Source organism: Rhipicephalus microplus, chromosome 6, assembly GCF_043290135.1.
Source record: "Rhipicephalus microplus isolate Deutch F79 chromosome 6, USDA_Rmic, whole genome shotgun sequence".
In the NCBI taxonomy this organism is placed as follows: domain Eukaryota; kingdom Metazoa; phylum Arthropoda; class Arachnida; order Ixodida; family Ixodidae; genus Rhipicephalus; species Rhipicephalus microplus.
In genome coordinates this window covers 26368340-26394573 of record NC_134705.1, presented here as the reverse complement: position 1 = coordinate 26394573, position 26234 = coordinate 26368340, and the positions used below count along the sequence as shown (strand labels likewise).

Genomic DNA, 26234 nt, shown 5'->3' with positions numbered 1-26234 from the left:
TTTCTCAGGTGCAAGTGCGTTCTTTAGAAAAGCGCTGACGTTCTCATACGCTCTACATTTTGGCATGGGTAGCCTGTAGTCACCTACAACTTCGGTATAGCGTTTCAGGGTCTCCCACATTGCCAGGGCTCTCTCCAGCACTGACACATTTTCGACATAACACTGGGATACAAAATGAAGTAGAAACAGCTATCTCTCTCTTTTATGAGAACAAATTAAAAATGAGTCTTCCACGTGGGAGGCCAATATTATTTAAAACGAAAGACACAATGCGCCACAGATTCTGTCTGCACGCGGCACTCGCTCCGATGGATCGCAGCGCTACCCACAGATGCATAACACCGTAGACATGGCCTAGCTCAAGATGATGCAGAAATGGCAGACTAGCGAGGTATAGAGACCGTAGCCAGAACGAGCAATGTGCCTTGGATTAGATTCATTTCCATTAGATATTGATTGCCAGACGCTGTAAGGCTGTGCAATTTAAAAGCGAAACTCCCGGACGCCTTTTAGTTGGCAAAGCTCGTTTTCATGGTCATTCGTTCAAGCGACTTCGAAACGAGCCCGACTTACAGAGATACGTCATTATTTTTTTCTAGTGGAACAAATACCACAGCATTTTCAAGGATTACAAGTACACGAGTATTCAAGGAGTTTAAAGGGCCCTTGAACCAATATTGTCAATATCCAAGGGTATTGCAGAATTTCGAGGGGCTGTGTGAACCCTGCTTCGATATGCCTGCTAAATTTCATTACTCTAGGTCCACAAACAAAAAGTATGCCTGCCAGATTTTATTACTCTAGGTCAACAAACAGAAGAGTTTTTTTTTTTCGTACGCCACCTGTCGCCTTAACCGATTTGCTCCCACATTTGGTCGTAACAAGTATTTTTAGACTTCTCTGAACTCAAATTAAACTACCAGAGAATGCAAATGGCAGCATACAAGTTTCAAAAAGGCTGTGGTGAAGTCGCCTCCTTCAATGGCCAAGTCGCCAAGCATCCTCTTCTGGTTCGCTTTCTTCAGGATGTTCTCTTCAATGGTTCTTCCACTTATTAACCTGAGCATAAAAAGACACACATAGACGCACAGTTACTCAGAGTTTCAGATGCAAGGTTTCTGAAAAAGAAAAAGGAAAAAAGCCAGTCATGTTAATGTACTAAGATAAATGTAAATATTAAGAAACACGATGCTATACCCAAAATCAGTATTCTATAATTCGCCGGTCAAACATAAGACCACAAAGGATTGAATTCAGTAAAACCTCGCTAATTCAAACTCTGATAATTCGAAATTTCGGTTAACTTGAAGAACTTCTGCGGTCCTGTGTTTTTCAATGCAAATTTTACCGGATTATTTGAACAGCCTTCCGGGTTTCATTCATATAATTCGTAATTCCCGCCAGCAGCAACGAACATGACACGGCCTTACGGCGACGCTTATCTCGGAGGTCATAATAGTTGGAGTTCCCGAAACGGGTTAAAATGCGTTTTCCGTTTCGTGTTTTTCCACGTTCACATTTTTCCACGTTTTACCGTTTTTCAAGCATTCCGTTTGGCGTTTTTCACGTAGCTCACATGCTTCCGACCATTAGTCTTGTTTACTCAGCCTCATATTTCTGCTTGTGTCACGTGCGAAGTCCTGACCACTTTTAGGACTAACGATGACGAAGTACACAATGCTGACGCTGCGGGAGAAGGTGTCCCTGATCGAGGAGGCTGAGAAGCTGACGTACACGAAGATGCAACTCGCCTAAAAACACAAGATGTCCTTGTCGACGCTCTCGACCATTTTGAAGAAGAAAGAAAAGTTGATTGAGGTATATAGAACAACACATTCGTCAAGGCGATCAAGGATTCACTTCCCCACGTACCAAGACGTTGACGTCGATTTGATGAAGTGGCTGCAGCACGCAAATGCAGCTCATCTTCCCGTGAACGACACCATTCTTCGGGAGAAGGCCTATGACCTGCCACAGTGCCTTGGCCATGAAGGTTTTAAGTGCAGTAATGGTTGGTTTGCCGGATTTAAAGAGCGAAATAATCTTACATGTTTGACCGTGTGCAAGGAATGCCGCAGCGCCGACACGAACGTCGTTGACGAGTGGCAGATGCGTACGCTGGCACCGCTTCTTCATGAATTTGGCGAGAACGATGCCTACAACTTCGATGAGGCAGCCTTGATCTACAAGATGCTTCCCACGAAAACATTTGCTGCCTAGGACACCACTGTCTCGAGCAGAAAGCAGCCCTAGAAGAGAACATCTATTTTGTTCGGTGCGAACATGTCTGGAAGGGGCAAGCTTCCACTGCTCGTATTCAGCCGATCGGGTAAGCCTAGGTGCTTTAGGAAGGCGCGCCTTCCTTCGAGGGATGTTGTTACGTACAGACATAAAGAGAAAACCTGGATGACGGCAGCGATATTCGAGGAATACGTGCGGTTCCTCTACCGGAAGTTTGCCACCAAAGGCCGGAAAGTTATTGATAATTGCCCAGAGAACAGGGAGTACATCAGAAACCTGGAAGCCGTTAACATCGTCTTCCTTCCGGCAAATACTACAGCCATGTCACAGCCAATGGACCAAGGGGTGATCCTGCAAACGAGGAAGATTTACCGCCACCACCTATTGAAGCGGGTTCTGCTTTGCTACGACAACGGGAAGCAATACCACTTTGATCTGCTTGGTGCGATTAGTTTAATTGCCTTTGCCTGGAAGGAGTTTGAGCCAAAGGTGATCAAGCGCTGCTTTGAACACACCGGGTTTTGCAAACAAGGTGGCGTAGATCTTGATGAAAATTGCAGCTCGTCGAGCCTAGACGACGAAGGAGACTAGATGTGCGCCTGGATCACTGACTCCGGTGATGGGGAGGGACTAGGCTTCGTAGAGTATTCCAGTGTTGGAGCGGGTGTACAAACATCATACGCTGATCTGCACGAAGAGGTCACCGACAGTGGGCAAGATGGCGATGATGGCGGGGATAACGAGCCCGCCCGCGCGCCCACTTTGGGCCTCAGCTGTCGATGCCACGAACACTTTCTGCAGCTTTGTCGATTGCAGCGGTGGTGAAAGTGAAATGCCGACGAATGTGAGCATGTTTGAGAACATGTCACTTTGGGCGGCAAACTACCGCAATAAGCAATCCAGTATCCCAGATTATTTCAAATAATCATTTTCTTGCAAAAAAGAATGTAATTTGATTTTGTAGTGCTTGTTTGCTTTTTTATTCATTTAGATTAATTTGAAAATTCGCTGAATTCGGAAAATTTTTTGTGGTCTGGCAGCCTTCGCATTATCATCGAGGTTTCACTGCACTTAAGAATCGAACCTCTTATTTTTATTTATAAAGCATGTTTCAGCTTACAACTGACACTGTTATCATTGCATTTATCTATTTTAGTACGCGAACATCATTTCCCTGTAGTTTTAAAAAAGGCTGTTCAACAGTAAAAACTATCGAAAAAGTACTCAATGTTCAATTTAGATTACCTCTTTAAACTATCTGATTCAATTATGATGTGGCCTCGAAAATCGCTATTCACGCGATTCCACAACTAATTCACTGAACAAATGCCCTGCCTCATATAATGCTCCTGCCAAGTTGCGGACCCTCATACGTTCAATGGCTTAGCGAGAGCACACCAGACGCAACCAACTTGCCTGTAGATGTGGATGTCTCGCGTCTGGCCAATGCGGTGGCACCTGTCCTGAGCCTGCGCGTCCATGGTGGGGTTCCAGTGAGAGTTGTAGAAGACCACCGTGTCGGCCCCAGTCAGGTTGACGCCGATACCCCTTGACCGAGTGGACAGGATGAAACGGAAAGTTCGCCGGTCGGTGTTGAAGTGTTCCATGAGGGCCTGGCGTTGATCCACGCGCATGCTGCCATCCAGCCGCAGGTATGTGTGGCCATGGTAGTTGAGAAACTGCTTGAGCACGTCCAGCATGCGAGTCATTTCGGTGAAGATTAGCACCCGGTGCTGGCCTTCGCGCAGTTGCCACAGGAGCTTGTCCAGGACTTGGAGCTTACCTACAACCCGGCAGGGTTATATGGACACTTATACTGGTGTTGCCCGGCCACTTGCGATCGCGATCAGGACACGTCTACATTAGATTTCTTGGTTGCAATAAAGAATGGTCACTGCTGCACATCCCAATTTAATTTATATTGAATATGGCATGGTCGTTAGACAAATTATAATCGCATTTCAAGTGAATGTATTGTACAGCAGCAGCACTAATCATGATCATAAGTGCCTGCATAACAGTACAGTCAAATCTCGTAATAGTCAACTCAGATCAACATTTTCATTGAAGGGCCAGTAAACAGGCTCAGACTTTTTTTACGCCCCTATACAAGTTTGGCAATTCGTAGATTAGACCACAGCGATCACGTTTTCATAATATTACAGCACTTCACGCAGTGCAGAGCCTCTATTTCAAAAAACAACTCCCGCACATCTTTCTTATGCCTGACCGACCCCTTGTACGCGCAGTGACGTCAACTCGGCGATCGCCGATGTGACATAGCACGCAGCTTACCGATTGGTCTAAATCAGGTGTGTAAAAACAGTAGTGAAGTCAACGTCAGTTCCTGTTCCCACCCACAGCTATGAAACTGCCTCTTGTTTTTTGGCACTGCGGTAAAAGACCTGCCTCGCAGTTGTCGCGCGCACGTGTACACTCCTCGCTTAACTACAGCGCCTGCGCGCGCGTACGAACGTACTTCGCCCTAGACATGAGCAACACGGGTAAAAAGCGTTGCTCTGTCATCGGTTGAAAATCAAGCGACTGGGCAGCGGAGAAGCATTAGCACCGGATGCCTCACAATGGGACCCTGCGCCAAAGTTGCCAATGTGGCACACGTTGCCAAAGTAGCAACGTGACACCACTTTAGCAACGTGGTGTCACGTTGCCAAAGTGGGCGGAGTCACGACGATGGGCTATGCCTTCCCCTTCATGGAAGGGAGAAGGGGGGCAAAGCCACGGGAAAATTTGAAACCAGGTTAACCAATGTTCTAACCCCTGTAACTTCCAAAATATAGCACGTATTCGCAAAACTCTTGCGGCAGCATGTTCGCAAAGAAAACTGCACATATATCTTTTTTTTTAAATTTTTGGGACCTCAGGGCTTTCTACTGGCCCTTCAAAAGTAAACAACAGGGTAACCCGTTAGTAATGAATTCGAAAGTGCCACCATATGTGGTCTTTATGTCAGTAGTTCGTTGTAGAGCACTCGCGGGCTAATTTGTCCTGCCCGGCCCAGCCCAGCCCGAAAACTTCATTCACCGGCCCACCCGAGCCTGGCCCAATGTTTTACAATACAGGCCATACCCGGCCAGGGCCCGAAAGGTTTAGGACCTGGCCCGTTTCAGCCAGTCATGCCTTGAACACTAAAGAGGCACTGTCCACTTTTCGGTGATTGTTAAGATACCTACCTCCCACAAGATATATTCTAGTGAGTGCTTTATAACTTCTTTCGGTGTGACAACTTTCATTGGTATATTCTACATACTTTTGATTAATTACTCCCATGAAGATTTTGCAAAATAATTTCAGTTTATATAAAATATAATTTTAGTCATACCTGGCTGTCTTATGTACGCAGTACTAACCCCACAATCTCATTTTTGCATTTCAAAGAAAGACTACAAATTATACTACCCCCATCAAGTGAAGCAAATTGCAGACATTGAGCTGGGGCTGCTGAATTAAAGTAACATATCTCCTGCAAATTTCATTTATATTAAGCCATGCAATAATAAAAAAACATTCTCTGACTGCTTCTGGGAGGAATACACCAGGCTGTGCAACGTTACATAAATTAAAGCTGTTGTGTCGACTCTTCAGCAGTCTCCACCATACTGTTTTAGCGCTCAAAACAAAAAGGGTTATTTTCCCCACCCTTCTTCTCAGAGTTCCTGCCTCATGGTGCACGTGTCTTTCGAATAAGCCGCATTCAGGAATGACAACTATCGAACGGTGGGTGGCGTTGTGCTCGCGAGCGTTTATCGAGCGGGCCTCTTTGGCAGGTGGCGGTTGGTGCGAACGGTTGTCTCTTACGCCGGGTCTTTGGTGCCCAGCACCACGGGTCGTCATCACGATTGATGTTTTAATAATTTGGCTGACGATATTGTCAATCAAAAGTAGGTAAATACAGTACACTCTCGGTAAACGGAACCTGAAGGGATCAGGAAAGTATGTTCCATTTAACAGGAGTTCCATATACTGAGAGGTGAACATAGGTGCAGAATACAAGCCCGAAACAAAGTGTTGCAGAAGCAATAGTTCTGTTTCAGCAGTACAGTTGAGCCCCACTACAACGAAAGTGACAAGGCGCGAAAAAAATTTTGTTGAAGTGAAAATTTCGTTGTAGCGAAATCGAAAAAAATATCACTGATCTGAGCTAGCAAAACAAAGGAAAGTTTATTCTCAAAATTCAAAAATTGTCTGCTACTACCTATTCTTTCCCAGCAGCATCACGATGTGATTCTCACGCGTGCATAGCGAGGCCATGGTGAAAAGCATGCTGAAACAACGCCTAAAACCGCTTTCGTGAACAAACCAAACAGTTGTATTAACACGTTCACACCAGCAGCTGTCCGCTGTCAAAAGTATCCGACAACGCCAGGATAGAGGAGGGGTATTCTGGGGCGGCGACTTTTGCATTATTCTATGCCATTCTTATCATCCATCACTCGTGACTAGCTGATTTTGTTGATAATGCGAATGAACAGCAGCTCTGATTAGTTACTACACTGGCCAAGCGCGAATAAATTATAAGAATCGAAATCTGAAAAGGCATCGTGCTGCGGTTGCACCCAGCAGCTGTAAGAATGAAACCATGAACTGAGCGACTGATCTTCAGCTTCGGATTGTCTGCGGCTCAAAAGCAAACGAGTGGCAAAACAAAAGCAGGGCAGTCTCATTGCCATTACTATCAAGCAATGGCAGTGCCCATTGTGGCTGAACAGCGGCAGTATAGCAGCGGTTTCTGGTGGTGCCAATGCGTGTTTTAGATTTCGTTGCCGCGTTTTTAGGCTCTGAAATCCATCTAAATATAAAAGATTGAGTTTACAGCATAGCAATAAGTATCCGAGCCTGGAATTGCATCAGAAAATTTCATTGAAGAGGGACGATCGAAGAAAGAGTGTTCGTTGTGGCGACAATATTTATGCATTGTCTTCTATGAACTGCTGACGGGGAATCGTGAATTTTTTGTTGTAGCGGAAATTTCCTTGAAGTGGTGTTCGTTGTAGTGAAGTTCGACTGTAGTTCCGTTTAACAGATTTCCGTTAACTGAGAGTCTACCGTAAATGTGTATTGTTTCAGCTCGTTTCAACCGCGTTTACTGTGTCCGTTCACTCCAAGAGAGTGGTGCTCTCAACTTCAGACACTACGGTTTTTACGCCACAAAAGTTATCACTTCTTGCATTTATGGCTTCTTGTGTTTGAAGGCACTGTTGGTTAATCGTCGGTGGATGTAGGTTGTCAAGAATGGCGTCAGAAAATTTCGCCATGCAAAAGCTGACCACAAGTCTTCATGGTGCCTCTTGTTTCTTTTCGTCCTTTTTTCTTCCCTCACTTCTGTTTTGCCAGTGAAGAAACGTCTGGAAAGTGAGTGACCTTGCTCGCAACGTCCAAAATTTGGATGCGGTGCTCGCCGCAGTCTATGATATCTTCGTCTCAAGTAAACTACGGGGGAGCTCAGGCGAGTGTGTGCCTATCGCATGCTGTAGAATGCCTGTGTCAACATTTTTTGCTTCGTATACGCCATATTTTCACCACAACTGTGTCAGAAGTGTTCGTAGTAAAAGTAGGAGGCTTTAAAAAATGTTCGCTGTATGTAGGCTTAGTTTCAAAGGGTGGCATAGGAAAATTGTATGTTAACTGAAATATGGTTGTTATAATTGGTAGATTGTTATATCTGAGGTCGTTAGTGGTGGGTTGGTCCCAATGCCCCTTTGTTTATTGTAAAAAGTCAATTAATTGTTGGGTTTACCATTCCGAAACCACGATGTGGTTATGAAAGACGTCACAGTGAAGTGCTCCAGAAATTTCGGCTACCTGGGGTATTTTAGTGTGAACCTAAACCTAAGCGCAAGAGCCTCAAGATTTTTCCCCTTCCATCGAAAATGCAGCCACCGTGGCCCGAAAATGTAAGAAGTTACTCGAAGCGTTGCAAGCGATGCCCACCTCTGTACGAGCCACATGTATCATCATCATAATCAGACCATCTATTTGAAGAAATAAGCAAGCAATACAGAGGTTAAAGTGTACCAACATGTAATAAACCCTCAGTTGAGAGCCATCATTGCCCATGTGCTTCATCTACAGACGTACTGTGTGGTTTACAGATCAATTCGAGTCTACGCTACACTTGAAAAGGCCTTCTCACCACAGTCGTAGTGTATTAGCCACAGCTCGGGCAACTGTGTCTGCAGGTTGCACATGACAGGGTGCAGGAACGCGCACCTAGGACCCAAGTCGTCCGTGAGTCGTTCCTCGAGGACCCTTTCAGCATTGATGGAGGATGGTGATAGATGTGACACGCGCATCTCGATCCGCGGTGCAGTCCTTTAGGGCACCACAAAAACAAACCTGAAACCAAAGAACAGAGGAAATTCGGCAAACTGAATTTTCTATGTGCACACACTTTCACAAAGACAGTAAGCGGAACCAAGACAGAAGCACTCAAGCTGCTGATGCAAAAGCCATGCATCCATCCCGATCACCGCCCCCCCCCCCCCCGTCAATGAGACTTTCTAATTTTTTCTATGTGCCCATCAAGCCTCATCGCCAGACGGCACTGCTGGCGCTACCTCGCTAACCATAATGATGATGATTATGATACCAAGCAACCACAGCACCACCGGCTGTTCAGCAGCTGTTAAACCTAAACGCGACCTGTCTGCAAGACATGCGTACACCCCACAGCACAAACTTATTTTACAGTGGAGGGGGGGGGGGAGATGTAGAACAGGAATCGTATTTACTCGCGTAATCCTCACACTCACATAATTCTCGCACCCCCCACATCGCCCAACAAAAATAAGATTTTGTTAGCGCAGTTATGGCATGTGCTCGTTCCAGCCACTGATGATGAAAGCACATGCCATCTCGCGCCATCTCTTAAGCATCAAGCGTACTATCATTGCATGGAGCTTCAATCCAATGCAAGCCAAGCCAAAGTGGCAAGTGCGCGTTGCAGAGTTATTTGGGCGAGGTTTTGTTTGTTGTGTTCGTAATGTTGTTATGCTAAGAGGTGATACGAAACCTACACGGCTGCTTTCAAGTTGAAAGTGATTGATCATGCACTGAACAACGGCATAAGTGCCGCCGGTAGGCCCTTCTGAGTCTACAAGTTTTGTGTGCACTACTGGTGACGGCATCTGAAAGCCACCAAGACGCGTTAGGCCTTCTGTGTGCGAATGGTAAACTTTATTCCGTCAGAAGGCAACTGCGGAAGATTCTGTGTTAAATGGCCATCAGCCTGATGCTGACGTCGTACGCTAACCTTTTGCAGGCTCCTGTTGAGTGACGAACGCTAACGCTACGCCCGCAACGCCCACAAGCTTTGCGTGCGGTATTCCGATTCTCGACTATTTGCTTGCGCCTTTTGTGTCTCGAATAGATCTTGCCTTGTGTTGAACCTGTGGTTTTATTGTTGAGGTAAGTCTTAATTAGTGCTCCTCAAAGCTTGAAGTTCGTTGCTGGCGTGGGAATCACGATTTGCGGCCATTTCGTTTTCTTTTTTGCTTTGTACGTCTTTGCAGAAAATTTTTCCTGCATAATTCTCGCACACCCCAACTTTGCATCGGTTTTCAGCTAAAACAAAGTGCGATGATTATGTGAGTAAATACGGTATTCTGTTTACTAAGAGATGAACAGTTGTGCAGAACTCAAGTATGAAAACAATCATGTATGAAACCAAGTACGAAATGAAGTATGAGACAAGCTCAAAAAAGTACTCTCTGAGAGAAGTTACACACCTGTCAATCATGTCCTGGAGTTTATCGAGTAGCTGCGGCGGTGTGTGCACTATAGAGCGTAGGGTTCGCGTGTATCGCCACAACTGTGTCTCACCCTGGAACGGTGGATTGAGGCAGGCCACGTATCCCGTTCCGCCCCACGGGCTCCGCATCACAGGCCGCGTGTCGTGGACAACAGTCACTGCCTCCATCAGGTCCCGGCCATAGGTCGGGCAGGCCACACAGCGCAACGCATTCGTGTGACCCAGGAGTCGAAGCTTTTCACGCTGCTGCTGCCGCCGTTTGCTTTCAAGTGTGTCCTGTGGGGCAGCAAGGAGAGAGGTTGCTCAACTTGATTGGATGACAAAAGTAACCAAGACAATAAAACAGGGGGGAACACTGGTCTTGGTGACAAAAAAACGCCCAAAAAATTGATTTTTCAATTTCGTGATTTTTATTTTCTTCACATCATCGCACGCCTGCCAGCGAAAAATCAGCTAGAAATGACCTATTGTTTAGCCCAAATAGATTGTATTTATGCGTCACAGCACAAAGTTTCGATTGCGAAAACGCCGAAAAAGGCCCTGGTGACCATGCACGCGTGGCCGCTACCACACTCGTTCACCGACATTCATGAATGTGTTGCAATCAGAATTGAGAAGCTAAACCATGCTCATAAGTTCCAAACACTGCATAAATTCAGCAAACAGCGCAAGAAACATGTCACGCAGCCCGAGGAGTCATCGAGGTTGACAACACTTCGTTGACAGCACTGCACAACCGGCTAACGCAATCACAAAGCGTGGTGGTAACCTGAGGCCATGAAGCGAAAGCGAGCACTGCAAATAAACTATTGCTGCCTATACTTTCATTTGGCCAGCTTTGCATGAGGTATTTTTCTGGCATGAATGCCTGCATTTCCACTCGGCATACTCTGGGCTGCCGTGTTTTCAGCCTCGTTCGGAGCAGAGGCACTATATAGTCAAGCACATATCCCGAAAAAACCTCTATTCGAGAGGCCACTCTAATGTGAGAGGTGTGGGCTCCTGTGTGCCGGCTTCCATCAAAAAAGACTGCAATAGTTGCACAGTTGCCAGAATTAAGGTCCTCGCAGAGACTCTTCAGATGAGATTAGGAAGTTTGCGGGTATAAAATAACAGCAGCAAGCACAGGACCGAGTTGCCTAGTAGAATATGGAAGAGGCCCTTGTCCTGCAGGGGACGTCGTCAGGCTGATAAAAATGATAGGCTCTTCAGTGTTGCGGAACATTTAGCCATAAGGTGAGCACAAGCTCTCGTTGCTGCTGGCTGGAGCTTTGTCTTCAGTAACTGCTGATAAGTCCTCATAGGAAGACCTCGCTGTGAAACGCCCATAGCGGCAAAGATGTTGTTCAGTGCTGTCTGCCCGTTTCCTGTGATCTGCACAGCATGTGCTGTGCGAACGTTGATCTCTGCACAGCACGTACTATTCGAAATAGTTGCAGTAATTGTTACCAGCACCTTGTCGCAAACTCCATTTTTAGCCAACTTCCCCGCAGTTTCTGCACTGAAGATTTAGCTTCATGGCATTGCTATACTCACGTGCGTCATGCGTTCGATAGTCAGCTGTCCCCGGCACACTCGGCAAGAACAACGTTCGTGATGTAAGCTGTTTATCATGTCAAGGTCAACAACTCTATACAACGTGGCTGAACAACTTTTGGTGTCGCACTTGCTCGCGATAACACTCAATTTGCGATCAGTTGCCGAGATTGCGGAGAGTTCCGCTATTTTCTGTTGTGCACGACACTCGATGATATCCTGGTCAGATTTGGTAAAATATGTAGCGTTTATCTTCACACGGTCCGCTGGATCACAAATACCTGCAGTAGGGGAGGCAGCGGTCGCAATCGCTGCCACGCTTTCTGCGGCATTGTTGAAGGTCGTAATCCCAAGTGGAGACGTTGTTTCCTGGCTGCTCGTTGGAGTATCACCGCGATCGCTATCTTCACGTGTGTTGCACTGCTGCTTCATTGCGGCACCCTTTTCGCTCCTCTGCCGAGGTAATCAGGTATATCCGCGGACAACAGCGATAATTTATGGCAGTCTCGGTGCGTCACCACTGCAAGAAGCTGTAGTGATCGGTGGGCATCGGGCTGCTACATTGCGGCGTCTGCCCATCAACTGTCCCGCTCAGCTGTGCGAATTAGCCGCTGCTGACTGCAATGACTCCTGTGGGGTCTCGACATGGCGAGCGCCACGCCCTTGGAGTTAAAGGTCACAGTAGACACGGTTGGTGCGAACCAAACAATAACACACATTTTAACTAGTTTATAACAATCATATCGTCCACCGAATCAATACATCAATCGTTAGCAACACACTAGGACATCCGTACACATTACAATAAACTCCATGACAAGCACAGAATACATGACAAACACACAATAATATGACAAACACACAATACATGACAAACAGAATAACACACGCAAGGCGGCGTCACCAACGCTCGACTTACTACGAGGGCCCCCCGCGCGCAGCCCGCGGTGCCAAGCACCGGGGACCCACGCTAGAGACAACCATTCGTGGCAACCGCCACACGCAGGAGAGACTCGCTCAACTCTCGCCCGCCACCAAGGCTTGCCTTCGACCAGGGGTCACCGCCGGCGCTACACCATGATGATGATGATGGTGGTGATCAACGCGAACACAACGCCACCTACCACCCAGTGTTTGTAACCCAAAACGCGGCTTTTGGGCGAGGCACATGCGCCACGCAGCGCAAACAATATTACAAGAGGTGTCAGCACCCCCACATTCTTTAGGCTGCATGGCAGGTTTTTTGCGCCACTTGCCGAATTTATGCAGCATGCAGAACTTACGAGCATGGTTTGGCGTGTCCATTCTGATCGTAAAACTTTCAGGAATGGTGGTAAACGAGCGTGGTAGCGACCAGGGGCGCATGTTGTCAGTGTTGTCAGTCCGTGCTCTCCAATCACAAGGCACTATTCACTCGCATGATCGCTAAGGGCCAATGATACAGCGTGGTTCTTTCACTTGTGTTTGCCTGGTAGCGCACGTTGGCAGCAGCATTGGAGGTTCGTTTTTGGCGGGAATACAAGCCGAAAGGATGCGCTTTCAAATGAGGCTAAGATGGCCGCAGTCCAATGAGTGGTTAGCATGAGACGAGCAAGCGAATACAGGGCTGTTTTCGGCATTTTGGTAAATGAAGCTATGTGCTGTGATGCATAAATACGATTTATTTGGGCTAAATGACGCGCCATTTCGAGATGATTTTTCGCTCGCAGGCACGTGATGATATGAAGAGAACAAAAATCACAAAATTGAAAAATAACTTCTTGTGGTTGATTACTTTTTTTCCCCTCATCAAGACCCATGTCCCCACTTAAACCCCTCTACAAAAAGATGGACGTTGGAAGACAGACTTTGACCCTTATACAGTCAAACCTCACAATCGTGTTTATGAAAAATATGTGGCAAGAAACATACCACCCTGAAAAACGTACAATCCTAATTCACAATAAACCTGTGCAGTTTATCTTAATGATGATAACTAACACTGACACCGGCTTAATGGGGAAGGTGGCTTTAGAAAATCTACTTTCTCGAAACTTAGCAATGTTGGTGAATATTGGCACAAATATTCAGCACGTCTTCCTAATGCTTCCACAAAAGTTTCAGAGAAGTAGCTTCAGAACTTTTCAATAAAAAAATTTACTATTTGCAGTCCTTAGAACTTTGCACAGTGCCTGAGAAGTTTAAAAAATGCACTAGAAGGTGAAAAAAATATTTGCTGTACAGTTTAATGCACATCGAGTGTCATCACATGCCTGCTTTAATTTTTTTGCTACACAAAATTCTTGTATTGCGATTCTTTTTGCAACCTTCACACTAGCCACACTCTAGGGGTTAACAACTTAGGCACATCGTTAAACTGCAAAGAGTCAAACGAAGAAAAAAAGTGTGTCATGACATACATTGAAGTCCAAGAAATATGGCAAAAAAACAGAATTAAGATGGGCCGAACGGTTACGAAAAAAATAGCTGCGCAATTTCAGCAGGTAGGCAAAAAACACTTTTGAGAAAACGGCTCGAGAAGTTTTTCCTTGCCTCCACTTATCTAAAATGCACCGGGATCATTGTTCTTTGTGTCCTTTGTGATCTGGGGCCTTGGGTGTTTGATGCTTGCTTTGGTGCGCTTTTGATGCTTTTTTCTCCGTATTTGATCCTTCTCTGCAGCTCTGTGAATGGAGTGCTTTCCAGGTTTCAGGCCGAGCGATGCACAAAACTCTCGATAAGAATGAAAAGTGCCAGAGTTGTACTTCCAGATGGCCTCATTCACAGCTGTTTCAGCAGCAACCAACGAAACATTTTGTTCTATAGAAAGAATAGACCACATTACTGAATGGAGACTCTCAGCTGCGTTTTGGGTTTCTTGCCTTGGCAATGACTTAGCAACTGAGGGTCAGAAAGGCGTTGCTAGACTGGCAGCAATGCAGCTGCGACATGTGCTGCCAGTTTATACTTGTGCGGTGGTGGAGCATTGCATTCAGCTTCTGCAGCACGGTACTTGCACCAGCTCAGTGGTCCAGGCGGACACAATTTATGGTGCGGCTCTTCATCTCTCGAGGTGATGTGATGAAACGTCGCCATTATGGCTCTTTGCATGTCATCAACTTCAGTGTTCTCACGGATGGCCATCCCATAACAATTTGTTAGTCTTTAATTCAGTTCTTAAGTCAGGCCGCCCTTTCCTCCAATGGTTGATTTTTCTTACTTCTTGCTACAAGTGTTCGCACAGCTGAACCAATCCTCTTTTTACATGATTTATGCAATCTTCTTTTGCCAATGAAATGAAGCCGTATGTTTTTTCTGCAGAAAGAGCCAAGAAAGTACGACTGTAGCCATCCCAAACAATGGATGTGCACAGGAGGTTGTTCTTCTCTAGCGACTTTCTGAACAAAATTAGTGCAGCCTCGACCTCCATTTGGCCTGAATTTACGTTGGTAGTTTTTTGACAAATATGGGCCTCTTTCCGATTCTTATAGCCCTCACCATTTTCTTTTGGCCCGAGTGTGCAGCCATGGCATCTGTTGGAGAGAACACAGTCAAGCACCAAACCAGTGTAGAACTCGATAACTCTGCCTACACCGATGTGAGATGCATGATCACGTGTCACCCATGTCCCAGCATACACTACTGTGAGATTTTTTTCTAAATGTCTGCTTCATTTGGCTGTAAACAGAGCGCACAGCTGTTACAGAATCTGCAAAAACACTCGCTGCAGCCATTTCACAGGCAGAGTTGAACTTTGATTTCAAATGTTTTTGAAAAGTTTTGTGGTGTAGGCCCCTATGCGTCACGTTCATTATAGACCAGATGTAATTTAGACCAGTTTGCCTTTGCTAGTGGTTCTGATGGTTTGCATAGCACGCATATTCACATCAAAAGCCTTGCCCCCCCCCCCTCCATTATTGATGATGACCACTCGGTGGACACAATGCCACAGCAATTGCAGTTCAATATCATTAGTGCTGCCAAAGCATGCCTTGTCCCCAAATGAAGACCGAGTTTACACTGAAAGCATTTCGGACACAAAACATCTTTATATAAGGCATTTATTGCTGCTAGCTGCGCAAGCAAAAACTCTTCTGCCAGTTCAGTATCAGTGCAATGTTCATTCTCCCCAAGAAGCTTCATTTTTCGCTCAGTTACCGAAACGGATTTGACCGAGGCTTTTACTGCCTCTGTGCGCTGACAAGAGGCTTGTGGCGATATGTAACGAGGCTCCAAGCGAGCTTAAATTGTACTGGCAGTTCAGCTATGCGCGATGAGCGCGGCCGCTGGTCGGAAAAGTCGTCGACCGACGAGCATGGCCGCGTGTCGGAGAAGTCATCGAGCGATGAGCACGGGCGTGGATCTGAGAAGTCGTCGACAGACGATCGCGACCCTGGGTCTGAGAAGTCGTTGAGCGATGAGCATGGCTGCGGGTCCTAGAAGTTGTTGACCGACAATCACGGCTGCAGGACTGAGAAGTCGTCGAGCGAGGAGCACGACCGCGGGTCCGAGAAGTCGTCGAGCGATGACCACGGCAGCTGGTCTGAGAAGTCGTCAAGCGATGATCGCGGGAGCGGGCCCGAGAAGTCGTCGAGCGACAACCGCGGCAGCGGGTCCGAGAAGTCGTCAGCGGACGACGGTCGCGGCCGTGGGTCCGAGAAGTCGTCAACCGAGGAGCACAGAGCAAACGGCAGCGTGTGAGCAACACGTTGAGCAGCAGAAGCAGCACTGGAAGCTGCCGATGTTTTTTTTTCACGTTCGGATATTTGCGCTTAGGACTTCCAAATTGATGTAATGTTTGGTATTTTGTCTCACACCGTGGCCGATCCATAATCGCTGACGAGCATCTACGGCAAAACCATGTCGACCACGATCGAAATATTTGATCAGAGCTTCAATGGCGTGCTTGATGGCGCAAAAAGTAGACAGCGGGAGGCGCGCGCGTGTGAGAGGAGAATCTGCGCCATTGCCAAGGAAAATTGTCCAGGAGACCAATGATGCTCTCACTTTTGTGTCACGTGGCGCGCGCAGCCAGTCAGGCTTCAGCGTGGTACCTTCGGGACTTTGCCTTTTATGCGTTTCTTTTCGCCTGCAGGCGGCGGCTGATGCAAGAAAATGGAAGCCGGAGGAACGCTTTCTCAGACGAGACAAAGATGGCGGCTCTCGGTAGCGCCGTTGCCATGTTACCGTGGCTGGAAAACACGCTTTTTTCACGACTTCCACTATTTTATGCAGCGCATTAGGTGACAAACAATTTTTTAAGTACTTCTACGCGGTTTTTCTGATTAATATTTTGGAATCTGAGAGATAACAGGTTACGAAAATTGAAAATCGGACTTTCAAAAAATCGCCTTTTTGGCTATTTTTCGCAATTCGAAAGCCGCGTTCCCCCTTATATGTACGAAACACGTACGTACCAACGATGCTTCAGTTTTCCTGCACGAGGAATCTCTGATCAGCAGGCTACAACATTCTCACTTTTTGATCCTCTTATATATCGATAAAGACACAATGGTGTTTCTTACATGTTACATCAGTGCCTCTTATAGAGGGTTTCAGCTGTGCTGGATCAATATTTTCCCCTGAAGAACTTGTCAGGTAATATGGGCTTCTTTGGCTGGAAGACTCAGTTGTCGATGGAGCACCAGAAGACTTCACGGGAGCCACCACCGTCGTTTTGGCATTTACTGTAAAAGAGGAGACACACATTTTTTAAAGGGCACATCACACACAAGAGTCAAGCACATCAAGTGCGTCCCATCATATTTCTACCTAAACAAGAACGAAGAGGAACAGGGAGGAGCAGCTGCAGCTCTAATGGATTTCAATTTCATTAGGACAAAGCAAACACCTGTCATATAAAATGCAAGTTTAGTTGTAATCAAGCGTTTCTCAGGTTCGACCTGATCTGTTCCTCCATAGAACAGTCGTACTGATAAATAAAATCGAGCTTTGTCCTTGCCGAATATGGCTTTTCCTAATAATCTTCGTTAATAATTTACACGCAGAAAAGCCGGCAATGCCCTGTCACAGCATACGCAAGACCTCTGCTCGAGGAGGGCACATTGTTTTACCACTGCAACAAAGATTCCCATGTATAACCCACCAGTTTTGGTCACTCCCACGTGCGTCGTCTCACTGTTTGCAATCAGGGGTGCGACACGCAGGACTGGCTTGGCACCAACGGAAGTCGGGACCGGAGTTGAAGCAGGACTGCCTGCAGCACTGGTCACCACCCGTCCTATCTGGCTCAGTGCGGCGATCAGAGTGGAACAAAGCAGTAAAGTATAAAGCACACGACTCGACACTGCTGGCCACTGAAGTCCCCACCTTCTCTCTCACAGGTGCCACAAGCACAGCATGTAGAAAACTTCCTTTGATATTCTTTTTTTCCCTTTCTGTACAGACCCTTAAAGTACAACAGACTCTCCTTAAACAGAACTTAAAAGAACCGGAAAAATGTGTCCCGTTTAACAGAAGTTGCGTTTACTAAGAAATAAACAGGTGTGCCGAATGCAGAGACCAAGTCAAGAATCTGACACATCGAGTGTGGCTGGAGCCACAAAAGCACTGAGTGTTTTCGAGACCGTCAAACTCTGTTTGTGCTCCGAAGCAGTGCTATCAAGCGCGACGCAATGTGTTTCTAAGATCACTGGACCCGGTATTTAGATGCTTTGCACCTAAAATTAAAGTTCAAACTAAACCAAAAGAAACTGTAGACAAGGCGAGAGAAGTAGAGAGCGGGTAAAACACTTCTTGCTATTCTACTGAAGTTTTTAGATGAAAATGCAAGTGTTGAACTTTCTGGGCCCGTTTTCTCAGAATAGATTCCTTCGCTAGTTGTGGTACTGAAGAAAGCTAATACTCAAAGACTGCTCATCAGTAATTTAAAAAAAAAGACTGCGTTGTAGAACCCTGGATTATCTATTGAAGAATGACTACAACAAGTTTCAGCTATCTGCTATGTCCTGGGATTTCTCACGAATCTTCCTCGGACTCCGAGTTAAACCTCAACAACCCTGGCAGTAAGAACCGTAGCTTCATAAAACCTTGCAGTTGCTCTAGTTGTAGTGTAGGGAACATGGCCTGTAATATTCATCCAGAGCTTCAAAAAAACAAAAAAAATTCATGCATTTTGATAAAGGTGAAACTTTGAAAGCCATTTTCTCTAAAGTGTGTTTTCGGCACTTAGTGTTGCTTGTGAAAAGCGTAGCATGACAGTGCCTGGACCAATTTTGATGCTGCTTTGTTTTTTTTATTCTTTGAGACTTGTTGACAGGATGTCATTCTTTTTACCTTGTTTAGGGTCTATTGTTTTGTTTTTGTATGTGATAACTAGTGCATGAGAAGTTCTCAGGCAATACATGAAGCTCATGGGGATGTTATTTGTAAGAAAACTAAAATGAATAGGCAATTTTAGATAACGCCATCTTGCATAGTGTTTATTCTTGAGTAAAGATCAAAACCATTTAGACCTTCCTGGCATGTTTTGTTACGATGCTAGGCTTTTCACCAGCAGGATATGTCCTCAGATTACGTATCATAGTGTAATTAGAAAACTACACGAGATATTGCAACAAACTTCATATGTAGCTATTCGAGACACTCTTCAGTGTCCCTGCTAAATTTCATTACTCTAGGTCAAGAAAGAAAAAAGATTCTTCAAGTGCCGCTTCTCCCCAAGCACCTGCACCACACCATCTTCGCATTACGGGCATTTAAAAAAAAATATATCGCCTAAGGCAGTGGTTCTCAAATGGGGGTCCGCGAAGCCATTTCTATCATCCGCAAAATCCTCACCCGCATTTTAGGGGCGAAGCTCCTTAAGGCGTGGGCTGTGCGTCCCCTGTATGTAGCCACCTCTCGTTTAGTTCTTGCAGTGTCCACTAGATGGCGGTACCGTCTCCTGTATGTCGCCTCCTCTCGTTTAGTTCTTGCAGTGTTTACTAGATGGCGGCACCGTCTCCTGCATGTAGCCACCTCTCGTTTAGTTCTTTCAGTGTTCACTAGATGGCGGGACTTGTAGCTGATGATGAAGAGATGCAAGATGTTATAAATTAGACGGCGGTACTTGTAGTTGATGATGAAAGATGCGAGATGTTATAAAATAGGAATAATGTCACATACGGCACGTGTCATCATTGGTGAAAGGCAATCGTTCGATTTAGTGCGGCGACGTACGCTAGGGGGAGCATTGTAATAAAATCGAGTGGGCAAAAGGTACGAAAGATTCATGGTTTACCAGGTTTTCCTCCAGAGCTTCGCCCACTCATCATCATTCACTTCGTGGATATGGCGGCATTTTTTTCTTCAAGCGTGACTATGCCACATATTGATTAACTGTCCAAAATGAAGTGATGTGGCAAGCTTATTTGATGTTTTATTGGTAGCAATAAAAACTAGGCTTGTGCGAATATTCGAATGCTTCGAATATTCAAATGAATGGTAGAGTATTCACCTCAACTCAAATTTAAATTATTGAAATTTTCGAATTATTCGCGATGAACGAATAGATGTATATTAATCCGCATGTAACAGCTTGTAAAAGTGGCTTTGCTGCAGTGTCGAAATTCTGAACCGTGAAAGCACCCATCCAGGAGAAGTCTGCTTCGCCGCGAAGGCCCGCTGAAAATTTAAAGGGGCCCTGAAACTATTTTTGAGCACAGTCAGGAAACGCTCCCCATCGATAGTCGAGGCTTCCGAGAACACGCGAGCCAAATATATGGTACAGCACGCGACCTGCGATTAACAGTCAATTCTCAAAGCCAGCTGAAAATTGCTCTCTTCTCTCGGCAGACGAAACCATGAGCTCAAAAATCACTCGTCACAGCTATTGCATTAGCCATTGGCCAGGCAGATACAAATGGACAGGCGGACCAACAGATGGACGGACGGATAGACAGACGCGTATAGCGGGTATGTGTCACAGGGTATACGAGATGCGAGATTGCGGCACTCAGGGTGCTCACTAGATGGACGCACGGATGGACGCATGGATGGACAGACAGACTAGCAGGCGGTCGGACAGGTACACGGACGCATAAAGCGGCTATGTGCCACAGGGTATGCCAGATGGTGGTAGTTGGAGTGTTCACTAGGTGGACGCACGGACGGATGCATGGATCGACAGACAGACAGACAGAATAGCAGACGGACGGACAGGTAGACGGACGCATAAAAGTGCCATGTGCCACAGGGTATGCGAGATGATAATACTTGAAATGTTCAATAGATGGACGCATGGACAGACGCATGGACGGACAGACAGACAGACTAGCAGACGGACGGACAGGTAGACGGAAGCGTAAAGTGGCTATGTGCCACAGGGTATGCGAGATGGCGGTACTTTGAGTGTTCACTAGATGAACACATGGACGGACGCATGGATGGACAGACAGACAGACTAGCAGACGGACGGACGAATAGACGGACGCGCAGAGCGGGTATGTGCCACAGGGTATACGAGATGCGACATGGTGGTTCTTGGAGTGTTCACTAGATGGACGCACGCACGGACGCATGAACGGACAGACAGACTAGCAGACGGATGGACGGATAGACGGACGCGTAAAGCGGGTAGGTGCCACTGGGTGTACGAAATGCGAGATGGTGGTACTTGGAGTGTTCCCTAGATGGATGCACGGACGGACGCATGGACGGACCAACAGACAGACTAGCAGACGGACGGACAAGTGGACGGACGCATAAAGCGGCTATGTGCCACAGGGTATGCGAGATGGCGGTGTTTTTGAGTGTTCTCCAGATGGACGCATGGACGGACAGACACACAGACTAGCAGGCGGACGGACAGGTAGACGGACGCGCAAAGTGGCTATGTGCCACAGGGTATGTGAGATGGTGGTATTTGCAGTGTTCACTAGGTGGACGCATGGACGAATGCATGGATGGACAGAAAGACAGACAAGCAGGCGGACGGACAGGTAGACGGACGCGCAAAGTGGCTATGTGCCACAGGGTATGTGAGATGGTGGTATTTGCAGTGTTCACTAGGTGGACGCATGGACGAATGCATGGACGGACAGAGAGACAGATGAGCAGACGGACAGACATGTAGTGGGACGCGTAAAGCGACAGGGTATGCGAGATGGTGGTATGATGAGTGTTCTCTAGATGGACGCACAGAAGGACGCATGGACGGACAGACACACTAGCCGACGGATGGACAGGTAGACAGACGCGTAAAGTGGCTATGTGCTATAGGGTATGCGAGTTGGTGGTTGATCTGTGGGGTTTAACGTCCCAAAACCACCATTTGATTAAGAGAGACGCCGTAGTGGAGGGCTCCGGAAATTTTGATCACCTGGGGTTCTTTAACGTGCACCCAAATCTGAGTACACGGGCCTCTATTATTTCCGCCTCCATCGGAAATGCAGCCGCCGCAGCCGGGAATCGAACCCGCGACCTGCGGGTCAGCAGCCGAGTACCTTAGCCACTAGACCACCGCGGCGGGGCGCGAGTTGGTGGTATTTGGAGTGTTCACTAGATGGACGCACGGGCGGATGCATGAACGGACGGACAGACAGATAGACTAGCAGACGGACGGACAGGTAGACAGACGCGTAAAGCGGCCATGTGCCACAAGGCATGCGAGATGGTAGTACTTGGAGTGTTCACTAGATCGACGCACAGACGGATGCATGGACCGAAATTCTCGCACACCCCACATCGCCCAACAAAAATACGACTTTTTTTTTCCTGGAATAATTATCTCACCCCTAAAATTGCCGCAATAATGTCGTCTACTCGTTCTAGCCGTTGATGATGATAGTGCACGTCATCTGACGCCATCTCCTGAACATCAAGCGTACTATTATTGCACGGAGATTCAATCCAAGGCAAGCCAAGCCAAAGCGGCAAATGTGCGTTTAGGCGTGTTTTGTATGTTGTATCGGTAATCTAGTGACGTTATGGGGCGATACTAAAGCTACACGGCTGCTTTCAAGTTGAAGCGATAGATCATGCACTAAACAACGGCAACAGGGCCACCGGTAGGCCCTTCGGAGTCGAGTTTTGTGTTCGCTACTGGTGACGGCAGTTGAAAGCCAACAAGACGCGTTGGGCCTGCCGTGGGCTTAAGACTGGGATTGATGGTAAACTTTATGCCCCATCCCCCCCACTGCCAATAAAAAAAGAAAAGACTCCTTTTGCGCGTTCTCAGTGCCACGCTTTTAGTTAGTGTCATATGTGGGGCCGCGCATGGAGGACGCCTTGCCGAATAGTTTTTCGGGGTATTCGTGTCTGGGTCAGTGTCGTTCGCTTCTCGTTTTCGACACAGTTCACGCGTGTATAGTTTCACTGCGCGCGCATGGTGTGACCCCCGACGATATTCAGCTTTGCTTTTTTTTTCATTGCAATAGCAATTATATGGACAGTCTGGTCTGGGGTTTCTTCAGAAGAAAACTGCGGACGATTCTGTTAAACAGCCATCAGCCCAATGCTGACATCTTACGCTTACCTTTTGAGGGCTGCTGTTGAACGATGAGCGCTACCGCTACGCCCGCAACGCCCAGAAGCTTTGAGTATGGTATTTTAATTATCGACTATTTGATTTGCACTTTTTGTGTCTCAAATAAATCTTGCCTTGTGTTGAACCTTTGCTTTTACTGGTTAGGTAAATTTTAATTAGTACTTCTCAAAGCTTCCTGTTAGTTGCTGGTGCGAGAATCCAAATTCGCGGCCACTTCGTTTTCTTTTTCGCTCTGTACGCTTTGGAGGAAAGTTTTCGCCACGTAATTCTCGCACCCCCAGTTTTGCATCCGTTTTCTGTCAAAAAAGTGTGAGGAGTATGCGAGTAAATACGGTACTTTTTATTCGTAGTTTTTAACTTGAAAGTGTTTTATGTCGGGCGTACACTACGACTCTGCGGACGTGTTTACGTCATGGATGTAAAGTTGCAAATATAAGCCACAAATTGCAAAAAAAAACCAACTAAAAACCTTGTTTTACCTAACCCCCATATAACTAATTCCTCGAAATAATTAGGTTTTCTATTCTCTGTCGTTGCTCCATAGAAGCACATGTATTTGCGACTTCGATGTAACAAAGTAACAGCGGGAGACAACCATGATATAACAATTTTTTCCCGCGGACAATCTAGGAATTTTTCCTCATTTTGGCATTTTGGTTCGAGCATGCATCTTTCGCGGCTGCCCAGCCGCCGACAAAGCGCGAAGCGGCGGCGGCACGCCCGGGAAGGTGGGTAGTTGCTGCCGTTCTTGCCGCCGCAGGCGCATGCGTGGGTGTGCCCTCCCCCCCCCCCCCTACTGCCAATAAAAAAAGAAAATAATACTCTTGCGCGTTCTCAGTGCCACGCTTTTAGTTAGTGGCATATTTGGAGCCGCGCATGGAGGTCGTCTTACCGAATAGTTTTTCGGGGTATTCATGTCTGGGTCAGTGTCGTTCGCTCTTCGTTTTCGACACAGTGCGCGCGTGCATAGTTGCACTGCGCGCGCATGGCGTTACCCCCGACGATATTCAGCTTTGCTTTTTTTTATTGCGATAGCAATTATATGGACAGTCTGGCCTGGGGTTTAGCCGCCGCCGCCGTCATTAACCATAACATGTAAATATTTATCTATATATATATGAAAACTAAAAGAAAGCCACCTGCGCTCGGCGTTCAACTCGTCACGTCACGATGCACCGACACGCGCTTAACTTCCATGCGTACTTTGCCCCGTGGGTGGGGGAGAGGTGGAGGCGTAGATTCTTGTGCGCGAGTGCTTATCCTGTGGTGGGGAAAATTGCGCGCCTTAGACTTTGACTAGAAAGAATGCCTTTCCGGGTGCCGCTCACTGGACAGGCACCGTTTGTAAAACGAGTGCGCTTTTCAAACACAGCGAAGTAACAATTTGGGCACTTGTTAGTTCGCACTCATATTTGTACATGTAATTACGTTTCGTGCCTCGTTTTTATGTCGAGCAATAAACATTGTTAGTTCGCTCTCGTCTTGCTTATCCTATTTTCAGGGGTCATTTGTGCATGAGCAGCGTGCTGCACGTTTCAATATGCTTGCCGTTCTCAGCACCATATTCCAAGTTGTTGCTATCGCATTTATTTCTTCGTCCTTGCGGCAAAACTGTAACTTTTGTTAATTTCGGACAACCATGTTGTCACCGCCGAGGGGATGTCACATAAGACGCTGGTGGAACCTCTCGATCCAAGACCAGTGATGGCAGATCTTTGGGGGTCGACTCATCACGCTCTTGCATGCTGCGCCGTGCCGCGAGTTCGCAGGCTGGTAGCTTTCGCAATTAGCCAATTAGTTCTGGCAACACAACAATGCAGTGAATGCAATGCAATGAGTGAGATAGCAAGAAATTATAATGTTATAAATAGTAAGGCTGGCAGCGAACTCTTTTGGGTCCGATATCATGGAACTCCTACAAAACGCTGGTGTGAGCAAATACGGCCGCTCCAGAGAGAGCGCTCCTTTCACACAGTCGCTCCGCGTTGAGTCAGCACTGATACTCGCCGAGATAGCAAGCGTGCCAGCGATCGCGATCACCCTCAAAATCCAAGTTCATTATTGCTACTTAAGGAACCCCCCCCCCCCCCCCCCCCTGCGCGTCTTCATGCTTGTTCAAGACGGGTGGTTTACTTTTTGTTTGAGCATTCAACGGCAGTTCTAACATGCGAGAATTGTTATGCACTTTCCAGGCGATAGGAATGGGCCGACTCATTTGATCTCTTCTCGTGAAAGTTGCGATGCGCGGGGCTTGTTATGAATTTGTTCTTGTTACGGAACATGGCAGCGACGGCAAAAACTCACCGAGAGTTTTCATTTGATTGCTAACGCAGTAATAATGCAGTTTTTTACTGTAAATTGAGTGTTAGGTTAGCTCTGCCTTCAGTCCACCTTTTGTTTAAGTTACGCATTTACTTTTCAAATTTTCGTACCGAACTTGCATATAACGAAATCCTCTTTATAACATATTTTTTTTATTATTTATCGATTTCGTTATATCGAGTTTTAACTGTATATTCAAAAGCTCTGCCGCAGGGGGTCGAACCAGTAACTTCACGAACAGCAACGCACAACACTAACCACTATGCCACAGAGCGCGTGCAGCCAAGAGTGCTAATGGCAAGCCATTTATATAGACAATATCATCATCATCATCATCATCATCATCCTGACTACGTCCACTACAGGACAAAGGCCTCTGCCATGTTCCGCCAGTTAACTCAGTCCTGTGCTTGCTGCTGCCAATTTATACCCGCAAACTTCTTAATCTCATCTGCCCACCTAACCTTCTTTCCCCACCTAACCCGCTTGCCTTCTCTGGGAATCCAGTTAGTTACCCTTAATGACCAGCGATTATCCTGTCTACGCGCTACATGCCCGGCCAATGTTCATTTCCTCTCTTCTCGATTTCAACTATGATATCCTTAACACCCGTTTGTTCCCAAATCCACTCTGCTCTCTTCTTGTCTCTTAAGGTTACACCTACCTTTTTTTTCCATTGCTCGCTGCGTCGTCCTCAATTTAAGCTGAACCCTCTTTGTAAGTCTCCAGGTTTCTACTCCGTAGCTAAGTACCGGCAAGATACAGCTGTTATATACCTTCCTCTTGAGGGATATTGGCAATCTACCTGTCATAAATTGAGAGTGCTTGCCAAATGTGCTACACCCCATTCTTATTCTTCTAGTTACTTCAATCTCGTGGTTCGGCTCCGCGGTTATTACC

General features: G+C 46.6%; 1 protein-coding gene across 1 annotated transcript; it reads right to left on the bottom strand.

The window, feature by feature from the left end:
* Window positions 1-2916: 2916 nt before the first annotated feature.
* LOC142765827 (helicase SRCAP-like) lies at window positions 2917-15052 on the bottom strand. Its single transcript, XM_075867633.1, has 5 exons — window positions 15023-15052; window positions 9987-10285; window positions 8393-8571; window positions 3658-4024; window positions 2917-3109 (listed from the first exon to the last, which is right to left on the bottom strand). Exons 1-5 carry the CDS (start codon window positions 15050-15052, stop codon window positions 2917-2919), a joined length of 1068 nt encoding a protein of 355 aa, XP_075723748.1.
* Between the last annotated feature and the right edge of the window lie 11182 nt (window positions 15053-26234).

Excerpts from the sequence above, each read along its gene's own strand:
- LOC142765827 (XM_075867633.1), bottom strand. The coding sequence starts at position 15,052 with ATGGCTGCACACTCGGGCCAAAAGAAAATG. Across the intron at positions 10,286-15,022 it reads ACTCGGGCCAAAAGAAAATG|GACACACTTGAAAGCAAACG; the intron begins GTGAGGGCTATA and ends GCTGCCCCACAG. Across the intron at positions 3,110-3,657 it reads CGAGACATCCACATCTACAG|TGACATGTTCTCAAACATGC; the intron begins GCAAGTTGGTTG and ends TGCCGCCCAAAG.